The following is a 16,601-nucleotide window of genomic DNA, read 5'->3' on the forward strand; positions in this document are numbered from 1 at the left end:
CGCGCGTGCGCCACCTGACTGGAAAGTCCAGTGTTGCGGTTTGTTTGGAAGGCGGCTGGGGGACGGACACGAGCGTGGACCCCGTCCGTCCAGGAAGTGACGACAGGCTGACACAAGTTTGACAAGTCCGCCGGCTCGGCTTCGGTTCGTCCAAGTTCGGCGAGTTGAGCACCGGGGCGGACCCGCCGCGCCATGCACCTGCTGTAGCGGCCGCACTTCCGGGTTGGACTTTGTTCGCCGTCGAGGAGGGAAAAAGATGTCCGTCAACGAGCTTTACACGACGGTGAGTGACGACTCCTTAGCTCACCTGTTGCTCACCTGCCGCCGCCATCTTGCTGAAAGGACAAACTTGAGGTGTTTTGGAAAACAACGATGGATCGGTTCGGTTCTGCTCGAGGAAAGGGGGCACACGCAGGTCCTCCAAGTCAACTTGTGCGCGTTCATGAAGTCGATCTCGTGAGCATCAGTGACCTCCCGCTGACCCCAGCTGATCTTCTAGTCGTGTCTGTCAACTGGACCTCAATAGAACATTTCCGAACCACTCAAACCTCCCAAATCATCGACTTAATCGTCGTCTTCATCATCTACTACTACTATAATCTGCCTCCTGCTGGGAGGATTACACACTCACTATGTGTGACCATTGTCTTATTATTGTCTATTGTTGTGTGATATCACATTGTGTGGAGCATTTCATCAGCAGTTTCCCCTAAGATGGCTCCTGGTCTGTGGGCGGAGCCTGAAGCCACCTGACCTGTGAGAGGGCGTGACTTGTTTGTGATCAGAACTGGAAAGAGTCTGTTCCAGGGTTAAAGTGTGTCCAGGCAACAGGTGTGGGCTTTTTGTTTTTGGTTGTCATTGGTTAGCATGTACTTAGCGTGTTAGCTGGACCAGGATCTTTGTGTGGCCCTTGTGTGGGTTCTTTCCTCCCACCGGCAGCCATGTGGCAGCTGGGGTAGGCTCCAGCTCACCAGTGTCCTGAAGAGCAAAGTGGTAGAAGTTCCTGTGCAGTTCTAGCACCCCCTGTGTCAAAACTATTTCACACAGTGTCCTTTGTCGTCGTCCTCCTTTTGAAGTGTGCTCCACTTCCACACAAACCTGCATGGCAGCTTCTTGTCAAAGATCCTCTGATGCTTTGTTGGGCTGATGGCAAACGCCATTCTTTCCACTCCCTCCAAGTGGAGTGAATCGGGTACTGCATTCACACAGAGCCAATGCTCAGAAACCCGCAACAAGTTGCACCCGCGAGTCAGTGAAACCCGAGTCCTTGATGAGCACCCGTGAGTCGGTGTTTCATGGATACAAATAGTTAAATTACCAGCTACACACTTCATGACATGCAGCCGGCTTTACTTTTTAAATGTAGCTAGTGCTAGCAGGGGTGACTAACTGAACGAGTTAATGTAGACAAGCACCCGTGAGTCCCCATTCACTTTAAAAGTTCATAAGTTTTGAACAACTCATTCTTGACTCGCACATCTCTACTCTGTTGTGGAATTTGTTGACTAACTGCTGTTGCACGTATGTGTCACACCTATGTCACACCTGTGTCGCACGTATGCGTTACACGTACAGTGGTGCGAAAAAGTGTTTGCCCCCTTCCTGATTCCTTTTTTTTTTTTGTGCATGTTTGTCACATTTAAATCATCAAACCAATGTAAATATTATTCAGTGACAACACAACCGAACACTTTATGCACTTTTTAAATGAAACCTTTTATTATTAAGGGAGCAAAAACAATGCAAAGCCACATGGCCCTGTAGGAAAAAGTGACAGATGGCCGGACATTCTCCTTCATGCTTCCATTTATCACAGCAAGTCTTCCAGGTCCTGAAGCAGCAAAACAGCCCTAGACCATCATACTACCACCACCATATTTTACTGTTGCTGTGATGTTCTTTTTCTGAAGTTTACGCCAGATGTAATGGGACACACACCTTCCAAAAACATCAACTTTTGTTTGGTCAGACCACAGAGTATTTCCCCAAAGGTCTTGGTGGTCATCAAGATGTTTTCTGGCTAAATTGAGACGAGCCTTAATGTTTTTGTTCAGCAGTGGTTTTGGTCTTGGAACTCTGCCATGCAGTGTCTTTCTTATGGTGGAGTCATGAACACTGGCCTGAACTGAGGCAAGGGAGGCCTGCAGTTCTTTGGACGTTGTTGTGGAATTTTTGGTGACCTCTCGGATGAGTCGTGGCTGCGCTCTTGGGGTCATTTTGATTGGCCGGCCACTCCTAGGAAGGTTCACGACTGTTCCATGTTTTGGCCATTTGTGGATAATGGCTCTCACTTTGGTTGGCTGGAGTCCCAAAGCTTTAGAAATGGCTTTCTAACCTTTTCCACATTGATAGATCTCATTTCATCTCAGTTATGTTTTATCACGTTTTCACACAGGGCCATGTAGCTTTGGAGTTTTTCCCCCTTGATAATAAAAAGTTTGATTTAAAAAGTGCATAAAGTGTTGAGTTGTGTTGCCACTGACTAATCTTTACAGTTGTTGGATGATCTGAAACATGTACGTACCAAACATGCACCAAAAGAAGATATCAGGAAGGGGGCAAACACTTTTTCACACCAGTGTATGTAGTACATGCACGTGTTACACGGATGTGACGCATCAAAAGATGGTTTCTCTATTGGATGTTAGCACGTCCTGCTAACTATGCCATTGTTGACACTAGTGTCCCACGGGAAGACGGTATGGATTGCTAATGGTTTGTCCACTGCAGAGATGTTTTATGCCCGAAAGTCCTGATTGAAATCCAAACACGCAACTAAGCATACGTAGGAGGAGGAGGCAAGCATTAGCAAAGTAGCGCGTGTGCTGGTGTACTGTACAGTACTGTATGTGTGACTGCTGGGTGGACACCAGAAGACTGCAAAGGAGCACTCGTTCCTTAGCTGCATGACGCTTACTAGCTCGTTGCTGCCTTTAGCTCCATGTTGCTAGTCACATGTGTTGGGGTCATGGGTCATGTGTTGGTGTGTTTCAGTTCACGCGGGTGTGGATCCCAGATGTGGATGAGGTGTGGAAGTCTGCAGAGATCATCAGAGATTACCAGCAAGGCGAGTCGGTGCTGCACCTGAGACAGGAGGATGGCACGGTATTGAAGAACACCTTTGTTTTCATTGTGTGTCGTCTGTGTTCTAAGTCTTCTTGTTAGCTATATAGATAGTTAGCTAGTTAGTGTTGACCTGAGCCCACTTCCTTCTCAGCTGCTGCAGTATCCTGTGGGTCCAAAGAGCAACCCTCTCCCGTTCCTGCGTAACCCTGACATTCTAGTCGGCGAGAACGACCTGACCGCTCTCAGCTACCTTCACGAACCCGCCGTCCTGCACAACCTGCGAGTGCGTTTTCTGGAGTCCAACCACATCTACACGTACTGTGGTCAGTCTCCCTGCGTCACCTTGCACGTGTTCTTGCTCGTGTGCACTTTTCAGTGCTGATTTTGTACATGCAGGTATCGTTCTGGTGGCCATCAACCCGTACGAGGAGCTGCAGATCTACGGGGAGGAGGTCATCAACGCCTACAGCGGTCAGAACATGGGCGACATGGACCCGCACATCTTCGCCGTGGCCGAAGAAGCGTACAAGCAGATGGCGAGGTGGGAGCGCATCACCTTGGAAACCGTGGCGGTGGGCAGAGCAGCTGGTCCTCCTTGTTTCATTTCTTGCTTGGTATTGTAGAGACGAGAGGAACCAGTCCATCATCGTGAGTGGAGAGTCTGGAGCCGGGAAGACGGTTTCTGCAAAGTACGCCATGCGCTTCTTCGCCACAGTTGGCGGTTCAGCCAATGACAGCAACGTGGAGGAGAAAGTCCTCGCCTCTAGTCCCATCATGGAGGTGAGTCCTCATCAGGGTTTGACTGGTCCGTCCGGTCATGGCCCCGAGTGTAGTCCAGTCCGGCTCCGCCACAGAACTGGGCCACGACAGTCTAGTCCAGGGGTGGGCAAACTTTTTGACTCGTGGGCCGCATTGGGTTAAAAAAATTCTATATAGGTGGTCATCAAACAGAACGACAACACAACACATCCACATAAACCAACTACTACTACTAAGAGCTAAACATAACACGCAACGTAAAATGCCCGCAAGGCATGCTGGGTAGTCCAGCATCAACAACAATATGAGCTATGAACAACAAGACGTTGGATATCAAGAGCATGCCAACTCCTCCTTGTTTACTTCCCTGACCACCTCCTTGCCGTATTTTGCAATCAAGCAAAAAGAGAAATGGTACCACAAGCTACCCAGCATGCCTTGCGGAGGGGAATATATGGGTGTTATTTTGGCATGGGTGTTGGGTGTACTGTAGGTATTTGTCTGTGTGATGTTTGGATGCCTTTTTCCTACAAGCTACAGTCTTGTCCAGGTCCGGTATGGAAGGGAGTCCGGTCCAGTCATGGAGGAGAGTCAAATCCCACCCATGGGACACATCCACTCATGGGGGCGGACCCAATCTAGTCCAAATACGTCACAGAGCTGAATCCGCAGTCTGTTCTGGGTTAGGATAGCTTTTGTTATTCTACTTGCTGTTGGCACTGGGCAGTGGAAGGCGTTGCTGTAATCAGATTACATTTGTCTGTAAGGCATTACTGTTGATAGTGGCCGTTACAAACGCACTGCTTTCCGAGACACAATCAATCACAAATCAATCACCAGGGTTCGAACCGGCAACCACTCACCCCCTCCAACTGGCTAAAAGCCGGGCTCCCGCCCCACAGACTGGGGTGAGGCATCAAGGAGCGAGCTTGTGTAATGGATTACTTTTTGAACTACACCAACACTGTCACCAGGCTATCGGGAACGCCAAAACCACACGAAATGACAACAGCAGTCGCTTCGGGAAGTACATCGAAATCGGGTTCAGCCGGAACTACCACATCATGGGCGCTCACATGCGCACATACCTGCTGGAAAAGTCGCGCGTGGTTTTCCAGGTGGGTGTGACCTCACAGCGGGACCACATGACCCTCAGCGAGCCTGAGTGCTTCCTTCCTGCCGTTGCAGGCTGAGGATGAGCGCAATTATCACATCTTCTACCAGCTGTGCGCCTGCGCCTCGGCGTCCGAGCTGCGAGACCTCAGCCTCAGTGAGTCCGCACGTTTGTTTACTTCCTCCCACGCGGCGAGCGTCTCAGCTGTCAATCATCTTGTTTGGCCGCCGGCCAGCCAGCGCAGAAGACTTCACGTACACATCGATGGGAGAGAACATCTTCATCGAGGGTGTGAGCGACGCAGATGACTTTAGCAAGACCAGACAGGCCTTCAGACTGCTGGGTGAGTGATGGAAAAACACCCAGCCCCACCCCTTCCTGTCACAGTCATAAGCACTGAGTGTTTGGCGCGTGGGCAGGCATCAAAGATGCCAGCCAGACCACCATCTTCAGGGTCCTGGCGTCAATCCTGCATCTGGGCAACATCGAGATCTGCTCCGAGAGGGACGGCGAGTCCTGCCACGTCTCGGTGCGCTCACAGCGAGCTGGCGATCTGCGGCTCGACACCGAGCTCGTCCTCTAACGCGTGCTTGCCTTTCAGAGCGATGACGTCCACCTGAAGCATTTTTGCAGGCTGCTGGGTCTCGAGCCTCAGCAGATGGAGCACTGGCTATGCCACAGGAAGCTGGTCACAGCATCCGAGACGTACGTCAAGAACATGTCGAGCAAGCAGGCCACCAACGCCCGCGACGCCCTAGCCAAGCACATCTACGCCGGCATGTTCGAATGGATCGTGGCGCACATTAACGTGGCGCTGCGCACGTCCTCCAAGCAGCACTCCTTCATCGGCGTCCTGGACATCTACGGGTGCGTGGCCCTCACTCCGCCCTCCGTCTGACACGCACCTGACCTCGTCTTCTGTGTCTGCACAGGTTCGAGACATTTGAGGTGAACAGCTTTGAGCAGTTCTGCATCAACTACGCTAACGAGAAACTGCAGCAGCAGTTCAACTCGGTGAGTCTTTGAGGGCGTGGATTATCAGACGCCACCTCAGCCTTGATGCGCTGATCTTGTGTGTGCAGCACGTCTTCAAGTTGGAGCAGGAGGAGTACATGAAGGAACAGATCCCCTGGACCCTCATCGACTTCCACGACAACCAGCCCTGCATCGACTTGATCGAGGCGCGACTCGGCGTGCTGGACCTGCTGGATGAGGAGTGCAAAGTGAGTCGGGTGTTGGAACGGCGTTGAGGAGCGGCATTGGTCTGCGTTCTTCCTCCTGTTTCAGGTGCCCAAAGGAACGGATCAGAACTGGGCCCAGAAGCTCTATAAGCAGCATGCCGGCAGCGCGCACTTCCAGAAACCTCGGATGTCCAACTCCTCCTTCGTCATCATCCACTTTGCTGACAAGGTGAGTCCACCTTTGGGTCACCTGACCCGCATGGTCAGAGGGCTCATGAATCGTGTGGATCGGACCGACAGGTGGCGTACGAGTGCGACGGCTTCCTGGAGAAGAACCGAGACACCGTGTACGACGAGCAGATCAACATCCTGAAGGCCAGTCAGGTGAGTCGGCGTGAGGAGATGGTCATGTGATCGATCACCATTTCTTCAAGGATTTGGACTTGGCAGGACAGCCGTACAGGAGCTTTGATGTTCGCATCCTTCAAACGTTTCCCCAGCAAGGCTTTGTGTATTTGGAATTGGATTTTTCACTTATGATTTGGCCTGTCACGCTAACAAATTGTGCTGGACGATAACTGCCCTACAAATGATTGTCGATAAAGCGGGCCTTACATCCCCACGTATGTGCTCCTACCTGCAAAAATGGGGAAAATCGCACGTTGCCCGCATGGATTTGCAAAGCCTGTGGGAAGAAAGCTGGGACGCAACTTATTTTCTGCGTGCACGCAGGAAAACCTTGCACACAGCCAGGTGGTGAGGGCAAGGCAGAGGAGGAGTACATTGTGTACATTCCCTGGCCTAACCCTAACCCCTAAAACCCCTCCAGCGCTACACTCACAGGCCTCTCACACAGCGTATCCGACATTAATGCACCACCATAGCCGCAGGTGCCGTAGGAAGTCAGTACGCCCGTCTTGCCATCGAAGTGAGTGGGCTTCACGAGCCTCGTACGACACCCACACATGCTACATCCCCAGTGAGTGAAACGTACGACAGCCTTACATGAAGCACACCTCGCACGCACGAGTCCCACGCCGCACTCACAATCACGATCACCATCTTGCTCCATAAGTACAACACACTTGCAACCCCTCTACTTCCTCTATGTGCTGGCCCGGCGGATATAAGGCCCTCTTAAGGTTATATTATTGCCAATATTATTTTGAGAGCATTTTTTCATGAATGTCATGATACTACATGGCGGTGCGAGTACACCGTATCAAAAGCAATAAACTTTCATTTCTCAACTTAGCTTCTCAATAAAATCAATGAAACAAACAACATACGAGATTAAACAGACAAGATGAAGATAAAATGGACTCTTTTTAGCAACAATTGCACTTAAAAATCCAATAAAAATCCCAATCATTGGGGGGTGGCGTGGCCCAGGTGGTAGAGCGGTCGTCTACCAACCTCCCATGATTGTGTCGAAGTGCCCTTGGGCAAGATACTGAACCCCCGGTTGCTCCTGAGGGTGTGTCGTCAGGAGGTAAATGTGCTAGCAGGGTCTCACTCAAGTGAAAGACCATTTACCAATCAATCACAATGTTTGATTTTGAATCAGTGTGGCTTTCATTATTAAAAACAGGGAAATATTGTGTCATGCAGACATACACAACAAAATGCCTTTGGTGCACAATACTTAGTATTATTCATGTCATTGTCTTTGTCACAAACCTTTTCATGTGACAAAATGACGACAGCACCAAGAAAAGTATTCAGTTGTGTAGCACAGCACACGCACGCGAGTAAGTAGTGCACTCCCTAGCAGCACGAAGCAAAGAGACAGAATGACTGACAGGAGGGTTCACCAGCCTGTAGAGAGAGAGAGAGGGGAGGGAAACAAACATGCATGCACATGAAGGCCAGCAGAATTATTGAGCTAGTTTGTATTTATCGTGTGATTTATTATGGTGACAGGCCGACTCATGCTACAGTGCAGACACGTACTGATTTCCCACATGCGACATGTTGAAAGCGAGGGGCAGGAAGTGTTTGTGGTGTCATGTGTCTTCTAAGCAAGTACAGTGCGGTCCAGCCTGTGGCTAGCAACAGTGCCAAGGAGAAGCCAGAACTTGAAAACCCCGTTCCGTAGTTGAAATTTGGAGCAGTTGGCCTTCCCACTGAAGCACGTGAAGTGGCTAAGATGGAAGCATTGGTCAGTGGAGATTTGATTATTTCTATTATGACCTGCCAGCAGTTTGCATAAAAGTTGCTCACACAAACGCTAAGTACTTTTATGTTTTGCGTTTTGGTGAACCTCTCAGGTATGTAGCCTGTGACAGTACTGCCATGGTCAGTACAAATACTGGCTGCCACTTCCTGGCTTGCAAAGGAAACTTGGCTTTGTGTTTGGGATCATCCAAAGTGTCTTTCAGGCGTACGCGATTGCTCATCCTCACTGCAGGGCACTTCTCAACACCAGCATGGTTGCTTCTTTGCCCTCAGGTTCAGCTGGTCGCCGACCTCTTCAGCAACAAGGACGGTGATCCCCCCCCCAAAACATCCAGAGTGCACGTGCGTGCTGCCAAGTCGGCCCCCAAAGCCCCCAACAAGGAGCACAGAAAAACTGTTGGCCTGCAAGTGAGCTTCTCTTCCTCTCTGTTGTCTTTGTGTCCTTTTTAATATGTACAGAAGCAGTATGGTACTGTATACGCTACATACTCGTACTGTATATGTTAGGAGGGAATGTCATACCCATAAATCTGATATCGTTAAACAGCTGTGATAACCGATAATTGTAAACAATGAGATTACTGAGTTGCTGCTGTAACTTCCTCTGAGCTCACTTGGAAACAAACATTCACTGTTTCAGAGACGTTTTGCATGCTAGTTGTACCAAATGCGTCGCAATGAGGGGAAAAGTAGCACGCCGCACACACAAATACTTCCTGAAACGCCAGCATCGCTACCACCTCTCGGGCATGTTGCGGCGTTTGAAAAGTGTAAAGGTTTGCCAGAGACCTCCGTGGCGTCACACTGGCTGCTCTGAGCATGTGCCCGAATACAGTGCACCTTGCTGGGCCACAGCAGGTGGCTCCTCCCCCTCTGTACTCTGGTTGTCCAGGTAGTAGTGATGTAGTAGTAGTGTCATGATGTGTCTGTCATTAGTTGTTCCGGTCCTTACCTCCACGTGTGCACTAACTACTCTTACATCTACAGTTTAAAGTAGACTGTAAAACACAGATTTGTTAAAATGTGAGGGTTTCTGTCACGTATGGTCGCCTGTGTCACGGGTTCACTAAAAAAAAAAACATGGAAGAAATGATGGCGCAGTCGTAGAACTGGTGGTGATTTTTATTTACACCAATTTCCCGAGCAGTGCAAAGGAGGAGCAAAGATAAATGAAAAAGATACTTGCATACTGTTACTCACAACTCTCCAGCTTCCAACGTACTCCCAACAGCTAACAGGAGAGGTAAATAAAATACCCTCCTGGCCCCTCCCTCGGGCATGCTGGTAAATATTAACGTGCCAATACATTTCTTTTAGAATTCACCAATACACAAACACCGCAATAATAATAATTAACACAACGGCCCTCCTGCGGCGCACTAACACATGTTCATTTACACCAAGCAATTTGGTTCTGTCCGTGGTCACGTGACCACCTCAGGCGTGCCCATGTGCACTTCTCAATGCGCAATTCAGGAAGTGTCTCGTTTGGCGTGTGCGTCAGAGGAGAGGATGCAGGCATCAACGAGGTGAGTGTCTGATGTGTGTGACATGTAGCGTGGACATTGAGCGTGCACCTTCCAACATGCAGCACACAGGGAAGCTCATGCACTTCCAGCACGTGCACACTCCTTTGGCCAGAGAGAGAGTCTTAAAGGAACGGAGGGGTCCCTTTCACTACATCACAACCTGATACACCACGCCCTTCAAGTGCCCCCAAAGACAGAAGTCAAGAGTGTCAAGCTAAACAAAGATACATGATGGATGACAGTGTGTGTATGTTTACATCCATATGTGTTTCTGTATATGCAGTACATATATTTATGCTGCATGTTCAGTTCCGTAGCTCTTTGCATCTTCTCATGGAGACACTCAACGCCACCACGCCTCACTACGTGCGCTGCATCAAACCCAACGACTACAAGGAGGCCTTCTCGTGAGTCCACTCTCCTTCTTCTCCTCCTTCTTCTCCTTCCTCTCCTCCTTGTGAGTGCCTTAGGAAAGTTGAAATGGGAGTGTGTGGGGGGAGTGTGTAGCGTTAGCGTCACCTGTCGGTCATGATCTCGGCGGTCAGAACAGTTCTGAGCAGGGACTCGACGGCGTGTGCCTGTGTGTACAGGTTCGACTCGCGGCGAGCTGTGCAGCAGCTGCGAGCGTGTGGCGTCCTGGAGACCATCCGCATCAGCGCAGCCGGATACCCGTCCAGGTGACCCTCTTCTTCCTCTGCTTGCTCAGCTGATTGTGGCGCCACGTTGTCACGTGACGCGAGGGCGCTACATGCGCGGCATTTCGTGGTCGTGTGGTTTGTCAGCAGGACGTGAGTCTGCTGGTTATGTTGCTAAGGTGTGTTGTGTGTGTGCAGGTGGACATACAGTGACTTCTTCAGTAGGTATCGTGTCTTAATGGACAAGTCGGACGTGTTGTGTGCAGACAGGAAGTTGGTGTGTAAGAAGCTTCTGGAGACGCTGATCAAGGTGAGACACAACCTGACCTGCTTGTTGGACCTTTTGTGTCCCTCCTCTCACAAGGTTTTTGTGAGTCAGGACGGAGACATGTTCCAGTTTGGAAAGACCAAGATCTTCTTCCGGGCCGGCCAGGTGGCCTACTTGGAGAAGCTGCGTGCCGACAAGTTCCGCGCCGCCTGCATTCTGATCCAGAAGACGGTGCGCGGATGGCTGCAGCGTGTCCAATACCAGAAGATTCGCAAGTCTGTCATCTTGTTGCAGCGATACGGGCGAGGCTACCTGGCGCGCAGGTTGGTACTTCTTGGTTCAGAGGTCACAGGTCATGTGTCCTTGCTCCACCCCGTCACATATTTCAAATGTTCTCCTTCGTCACTTCCTGTTAATTGGAAAGGACGTTGACTGTAAGAGCTCCGCTTTTTGCTAAAACGTAAACCTTTTGGAGTATTCCTGACCACGCTTGGTGATCACAACTCTAGAAGAGTGTGGTGACATCCTTGCCTTCAATTCGGACTAACGAGGGGATCCAACTCATCAAAACAAACGAACAACACATGCCGACAACCATTACAAGGCAAGCTAACAGGGAAGATTCAAGAATCTGGCAGAGATCCAGAAAGAGTGGAATGAGGCGGGAGTCACAGCTTCAAAAACCACCACATTCAGACGCATCCGGGAGATGGGCTACAACTGTCGGGTTCCTCGGGTCAAGCCACTTCTGAACCTGAGCCAACGTAGGAAGCGTCTCCACTGGGCCAAGGAGAAGAAGGACTGGACTGTTGGCCAGTGGTCCAAGGTCCTCTTTTCCGATGAAAGTAAAGTGTGCCTTTCATTTGGGAATCAAGGTCCAAGGGTTTGGAGGAAGACGGGTGAGGAAGAGAACCCAAGCTGCCTGAGGTCCAGTGTGAAATATCCACAGTCCGTCATGATTTGGGGTGCAATGTCCGGTGCAGGTGTTGGTAAACTCTGCTTTCTTAAATCCAAGGTCACCGCAACAGTCTACCAGAATGTTTTAGAGGACTTCATGATTCCTTCTGCTGAGGATCTGTATGGAGATGCAGATTTCATCTTCCAGCAGAACCTGGCCCCTGCCCATACCGCCAGAAGCACCAAAACCTGGTTTGATGCCCATGCCATCACAGTGCTTGACTGGCCAGCCAACTCACCGGACCTAAACCCCATTGAGAATCTATGGGGTATTCTCAAGAGGAAAATGAGGGGCACCAGACCCAACAACAAAGAAGAGCTGACAGCAAGCATCAAGGAAATCTGGGCTTCCATAACTCCCAGGCAATGCCACAGGCTGATTGCTTCAATGCCACGTGGCATCGAGGCAGTGATTAAGGCAAAGGGATTCCCAACCAAGTATTGAAGATTGACATATCGTTTTGAAAGTACCATATTTTGATTGATTTGATCCTAATTTCTTTCTTTTTTTCCTGCAAAAACTGAGAAGTAAATGGTGATTTCTTCACAGTATTCTAATTTTTTGAATTCCTGTTTTCGTGGGTTTAATGAGCTGGAAGCCCAAATTACGTAACAATAAACAAATAAATACTTGAAATCGTTTAAATTGTGGGCCCTGAATCTATAATCTATGAAAGTTTAACTTTTTGAATGGAATTATGGAAATTAAACAACTTATATACAACTCCAAAGCCAAGTATTGAAATGTTTGAGGATTGGATTAAAACAACCTTCACAGATGTCAGTCAAGAAATAATCTTTGGATGTGGAGAATTCACTATTGATCTCCTGAGTCCACACAAGAACAAGGAAATAGATGACTTTATAGACACAATGTGTAGTTGGAGTCTATATCCTAAAATCACCAGACCAAGCAGAATAACAGACCACTGTGCCGCCCTAATCGATAATACACTGCTCACAAAAATTAGAGGAACACTTCAAAAACACATCAGATCTAAACTGGTGGAAAAATGATCTTGAATGTCTTTCCTGACAATAATTGGGTGATGTATTAGTAACAAAATGATGCCACATAATTTGATAGAAATGAAAATGATCACCCTATAGAGGGGGGAAATCAAAGACACCCCAAAAATGAAAGTGGAAAAAATGATGCAGCAGACTGGTCCATTTTGCCAAAATGTCATTGTATCTGGGAGATCTGGGAGGAGATCCCCCAGGACACCATTCGTAGTCTCATTAGGAGCATGCCCCGACGTTGTCAGGCATGCGTACAAGCACGTGGGGGCCACACAAATAACTGAGAATCATTTTGAGTTGCTACAATGACATTTTGGCAAAATGGACCAGTGTGCTGCATCATTTTTTCACTTTCATTTTTGGGGTGTCTTTGATTTCCCCCCTCTTTAGGGTGATCATTTTCATTTCTATCAAATGATGTGGCATCATTTTGTTACTAATACATCACCCACTTATTATCAGGAAACATATTCAACATCATTTTTCCCCCAGTTTAGATCTAAAAGCTACCTAGCAAACAGGAAGCAATATGTGAAGCTGGGAGAATACACATCTGCAAGTTTAAATATTACGTGTGGAGTACCCCAGGGGTCAATACTGGGACCAAAACTGTTGTGATTGTATATTAATGACATCTGTAAAGTGGTGAAAGACTTAAAGTTGGTATTATTTGCAGATGATACTACTGCCTTTTGTTCTGGGGAAAGCACACAAGAGCTAATTTTAGAAGTCACAGATGAAACAGCCATATTAAAATGATGGTTTGATAAAAATAGATTATTCTTGAAGCTAAGTAAAACTAAAATAATGCTATTTGGTAATAGCAGAAATGACATGTACGACCAAATACAAATAGACGGTGTGGACATTGAAAGGGTGAACGAAAATGCATTTCTGGGGTCATTATAGATGAAAAAATGAGCTGTAAATCTCACACTAAAACTATACAACATCAAGTGTCAAGAAAGACTTCAATACTGAATAAAGAAAACTTTGTCCATACTTGCTGCTCTCTGGTATTACCATATCTAACTTGTTGTGTGGAGATATGGGGTAATAACTATAGAAGTACACTAAACTCACTAAAGGTACTGCAAAAAAGATCAGTTAGGATGATCCATAATGCCACGTATAGAGAACATACAAACAGCTACAATCATGCTTAAAGCAAACGATAACCTGCTACTAAAAATGTCTTACAATATTTTCTACGAGAGAGAGAGAGAGAGAGAAAAATGATCTCAGGGAAAAAGTAAACTTAAAGCACTTCTACACGAGAACAATGCTAACAACCTACAGCATTTCAGTAAGTGGAATGGAATGATGGAACAGATTGAGTCAGGACGCCAACAATGTACCAGGATTCAGGAAACAACACAAGCGGTTGATGTTTACAAAATGCAAGGAAGAAGAGTCTGTTTCTCTCTATTTATTAATATAATGATTATATTTGATGAATTGTGATTGTGGAAAGCCCCTGACATTTCTATTCTCACTTTGATGCATTCCTATTGAATGTATTAAAAAGATCACATGGGATACAGGAAGTGAATAGATGTGCAGCATAGGGGCTAGGATTACATAAGGTTTGCTTCTTGCTATTCCTTTTTGGACATGTGGAACTGCATGGAATTGTACCATGTGGTGCATTCCACTGTAACTTGTATGCGTGTTCAAATAAAACGAAAGCATTACCTTTCTCAGGTACGCTGAATATTTGCGACTGACACGCGCTGCCATCATCTGTCAGAAGAATTATCGCATGGCCAGGGAGCGCCGCGCCTTCGTCACGGTGCGCCAGGCTGCCGTCGTCATCCAGGCGTATGCCCGAGGGATGTTCACCCGCCGCATCTACCAGGAGGTGATGCACACACACCCCACGTCCAACAAGTATCACACACACACACACACACACACACACACACACACACACACAGAGTTGGTACTATGATTGTTTCCAGTCATTCTGATGAATGATTCTGTGAAAGATGTGCTGATTTTGGACCAATGTGAAGGCTGCACAGCAAATTCATAGAGCGTACCAAGAAAAGTTTCATCCATACAACTTGCTTCATGCTTGTTGAAAACAGGGAAGTAGTAGCCAACATAACTAACATGCCGACAAAGAGACACGTTACCTGCAATCGGGCAACCCGGGTTCAAGTACCCGTCGGAACCTCTGTGCAGATCCCACATGCTCCAGTCATGGGTTCTCTGGCTTCCTTCCATATTCCAACAATATACTTGATAGCATCATTGGAGACTCTATGTTGTAATAAGGACATTTGGCTTAAATGTAGCTGTGTGATTAACAACAACTTGCTTCTTTTATATTCTGAAAAGGCACAGGAAAAATACAATAGATATTTATACTATAGAATTCTAGCCAAGCCAACTTTGCTTACCCCATTGGCAGATTGTTTTTTAAAGAAATGAAGTTGGCTACTTGGTGGATTTCACTTATTGTGGGCTATTTTGGGAACCCACGTGTATCCCCTGTCATAAACGAGGGAACACTGTATAGGCGTATTATTTCATGTCTAGAGGCTTCTAATAATGTTAAAAAACATATTTATAAGGTCATAGACAGGATTTTCTACAGTCTAACTACCAAAATATTCCATTCCTAAATAAGGAGTGGACTTATCATGATCGGTTGTGGAACCATTCGAGCGCCATAAAGGAGGCATTACTGGATATGTTTGCTTTGGAGACACTGTCTCCTGTGAGAGGACAAGGAGGAAGTCGGAGGCCAAACGTTGTCAATTTTCCGAGGAATGTTGACATCATGTGCGCCTCTATCCCCCCGCAGTTTGTGCTGCACCACAAAGCCATGATCATCCAGAGGAACGTACGCAGCTGGCTGCAGAGGGCCAAGTTCAGACACATGCGCCACGCCGCCATCGTGCTCCAGTGCGCCTTCAGGCGCGTTCGTGCACAACGCCTCTTCAAGGAGCTAAAGACAGACACGGGATCGGCCGAGCGTCTGAAGAAGCTGGACGTGGGCATGGAGAATAAGATCGTGCAGCTGCAGAGGAAGATGGACGACCAGGTACGGTAGCATGACTCCCATCACTACTCTGATTGCCGCGCACCAGCAGCCCATCATGGCCGCCGCCTGTCCCGTCCCAGGGTAAAGAGTACCGCGCTCAGAACGAGCAGCTGCTGCAGGCCAACACCACGCTGGGCTCGGAGCTGAGCCGCCTCCAGAAGCAGCTGCAGCAAGCCCGCAGCCAGCAGGGCGACGCCACTCAGCTGAGCGTGCTGCAGGCGGAGCTGGAGAGACTGCGGGCGGAGCTTGTCCAGGCCGAGGCCCAGAGGAGCAGGCTGGAGGAGGACCACCGCATTGAGAAACAGGGTCTGACCGAGGTGAGCTCGCTGTGTGGGACCTAACGCCTGCCGTTAAACGCTCCACAGGATACTTCCTGTTTCCCAGTGAGGAGGCGGAGCTTATTCCTAACTCTGCAGGTTGTACTCGATCGGTGTCAGGATGTTATCCATTTTCTTGGCGCTCCATCAGAGGGTGGCCGAGCTGGAGAAGGAAAACTCGCTGCTGAAGAGCGAAAAGGAAGAATTGAACCTGAAGATTCGACAACAGTTGTCCCGCGCCGCAGGTGAGCCAGTCACACCGCACACATACACACGTATACACACACACGTACACACATACATACACACGTACGCACATACATACACACGTACACATGTACATACACACGTACACACATACACACGTACATACACATGTACATATACACGTACATACACACGTACATACACACGTACATACACATGTACATACACATGTACATACACACGTACATACACACGTACATACACATGTACATACACACGTACACACGTACATACACATGTACATACACACGTACA

General features: G+C 48.2%; 1 protein-coding gene across 3 annotated transcripts in view; it reads left to right on the forward strand.

Moving 5' to 3' along the window:
• Nucleotides 1–16,601, forward strand: part of myo5b (myosin VB) — a 27,170-nt gene continuing 10,569 nt past the window's right edge. The window contains exons 1-23 of one of the 3 annotated variants that reach the window (XM_054756311.1): nucleotides 1–283; nucleotides 2,995–3,105; nucleotides 3,218–3,389; nucleotides 3,463–3,607; nucleotides 3,690–3,846; nucleotides 4,800–4,943; nucleotides 5,014–5,095; nucleotides 5,175–5,282; nucleotides 5,359–5,468; nucleotides 5,541–5,806; nucleotides 5,872–5,953; nucleotides 6,022–6,162; nucleotides 6,227–6,349; nucleotides 6,421–6,504; nucleotides 8,572–8,706; nucleotides 10,137–10,234; nucleotides 10,418–10,504; nucleotides 10,661–10,772; nucleotides 10,842–11,053; nucleotides 14,415–14,571; nucleotides 15,523–15,762; nucleotides 15,843–16,079; nucleotides 16,231–16,324. In XM_054756311.1, the coding sequence (XP_054612286.1) occupies nucleotides 257–283; nucleotides 2,995–3,105; nucleotides 3,218–3,389; nucleotides 3,463–3,607; nucleotides 3,690–3,846; nucleotides 4,800–4,943; nucleotides 5,014–5,095; nucleotides 5,175–5,282; nucleotides 5,359–5,468; nucleotides 5,541–5,806; nucleotides 5,872–5,953; nucleotides 6,022–6,162; nucleotides 6,227–6,349; nucleotides 6,421–6,504; nucleotides 8,572–8,706; nucleotides 10,137–10,234; nucleotides 10,418–10,504; nucleotides 10,661–10,772; nucleotides 10,842–11,053; nucleotides 14,415–14,571; nucleotides 15,523–15,762; nucleotides 15,843–16,079; nucleotides 16,231–16,324 (3,124 nt within the window). In that variant the 5' untranslated portion in view covers nucleotides 1–256. The remainder of the gene's footprint in view (nucleotides 284–2,994; nucleotides 3,106–3,217; nucleotides 3,390–3,462; nucleotides 3,608–3,689; nucleotides 3,847–4,799; nucleotides 4,944–5,013; nucleotides 5,096–5,174; nucleotides 5,283–5,358; nucleotides 5,469–5,540; nucleotides 5,807–5,871; nucleotides 5,954–6,021; nucleotides 6,163–6,226; nucleotides 6,350–6,420; nucleotides 6,505–8,571; nucleotides 8,707–10,136; nucleotides 10,235–10,417; nucleotides 10,505–10,660; nucleotides 10,773–10,841; nucleotides 11,054–14,414; nucleotides 14,572–15,522; nucleotides 15,763–15,842; nucleotides 16,080–16,230; nucleotides 16,325–16,601) is intronic. The other 2 variants (XM_054756312.1, XM_054756314.1) reach the window with 2 other exon arrangements.

Source organism: Dunckerocampus dactyliophorus, chromosome 17 (assembly GCF_027744805.1).
Source record: "Dunckerocampus dactyliophorus isolate RoL2022-P2 chromosome 17, RoL_Ddac_1.1, whole genome shotgun sequence".
NCBI lineage: Eukaryota > Metazoa > Chordata > Actinopteri > Syngnathiformes > Syngnathidae > Dunckerocampus > Dunckerocampus dactyliophorus.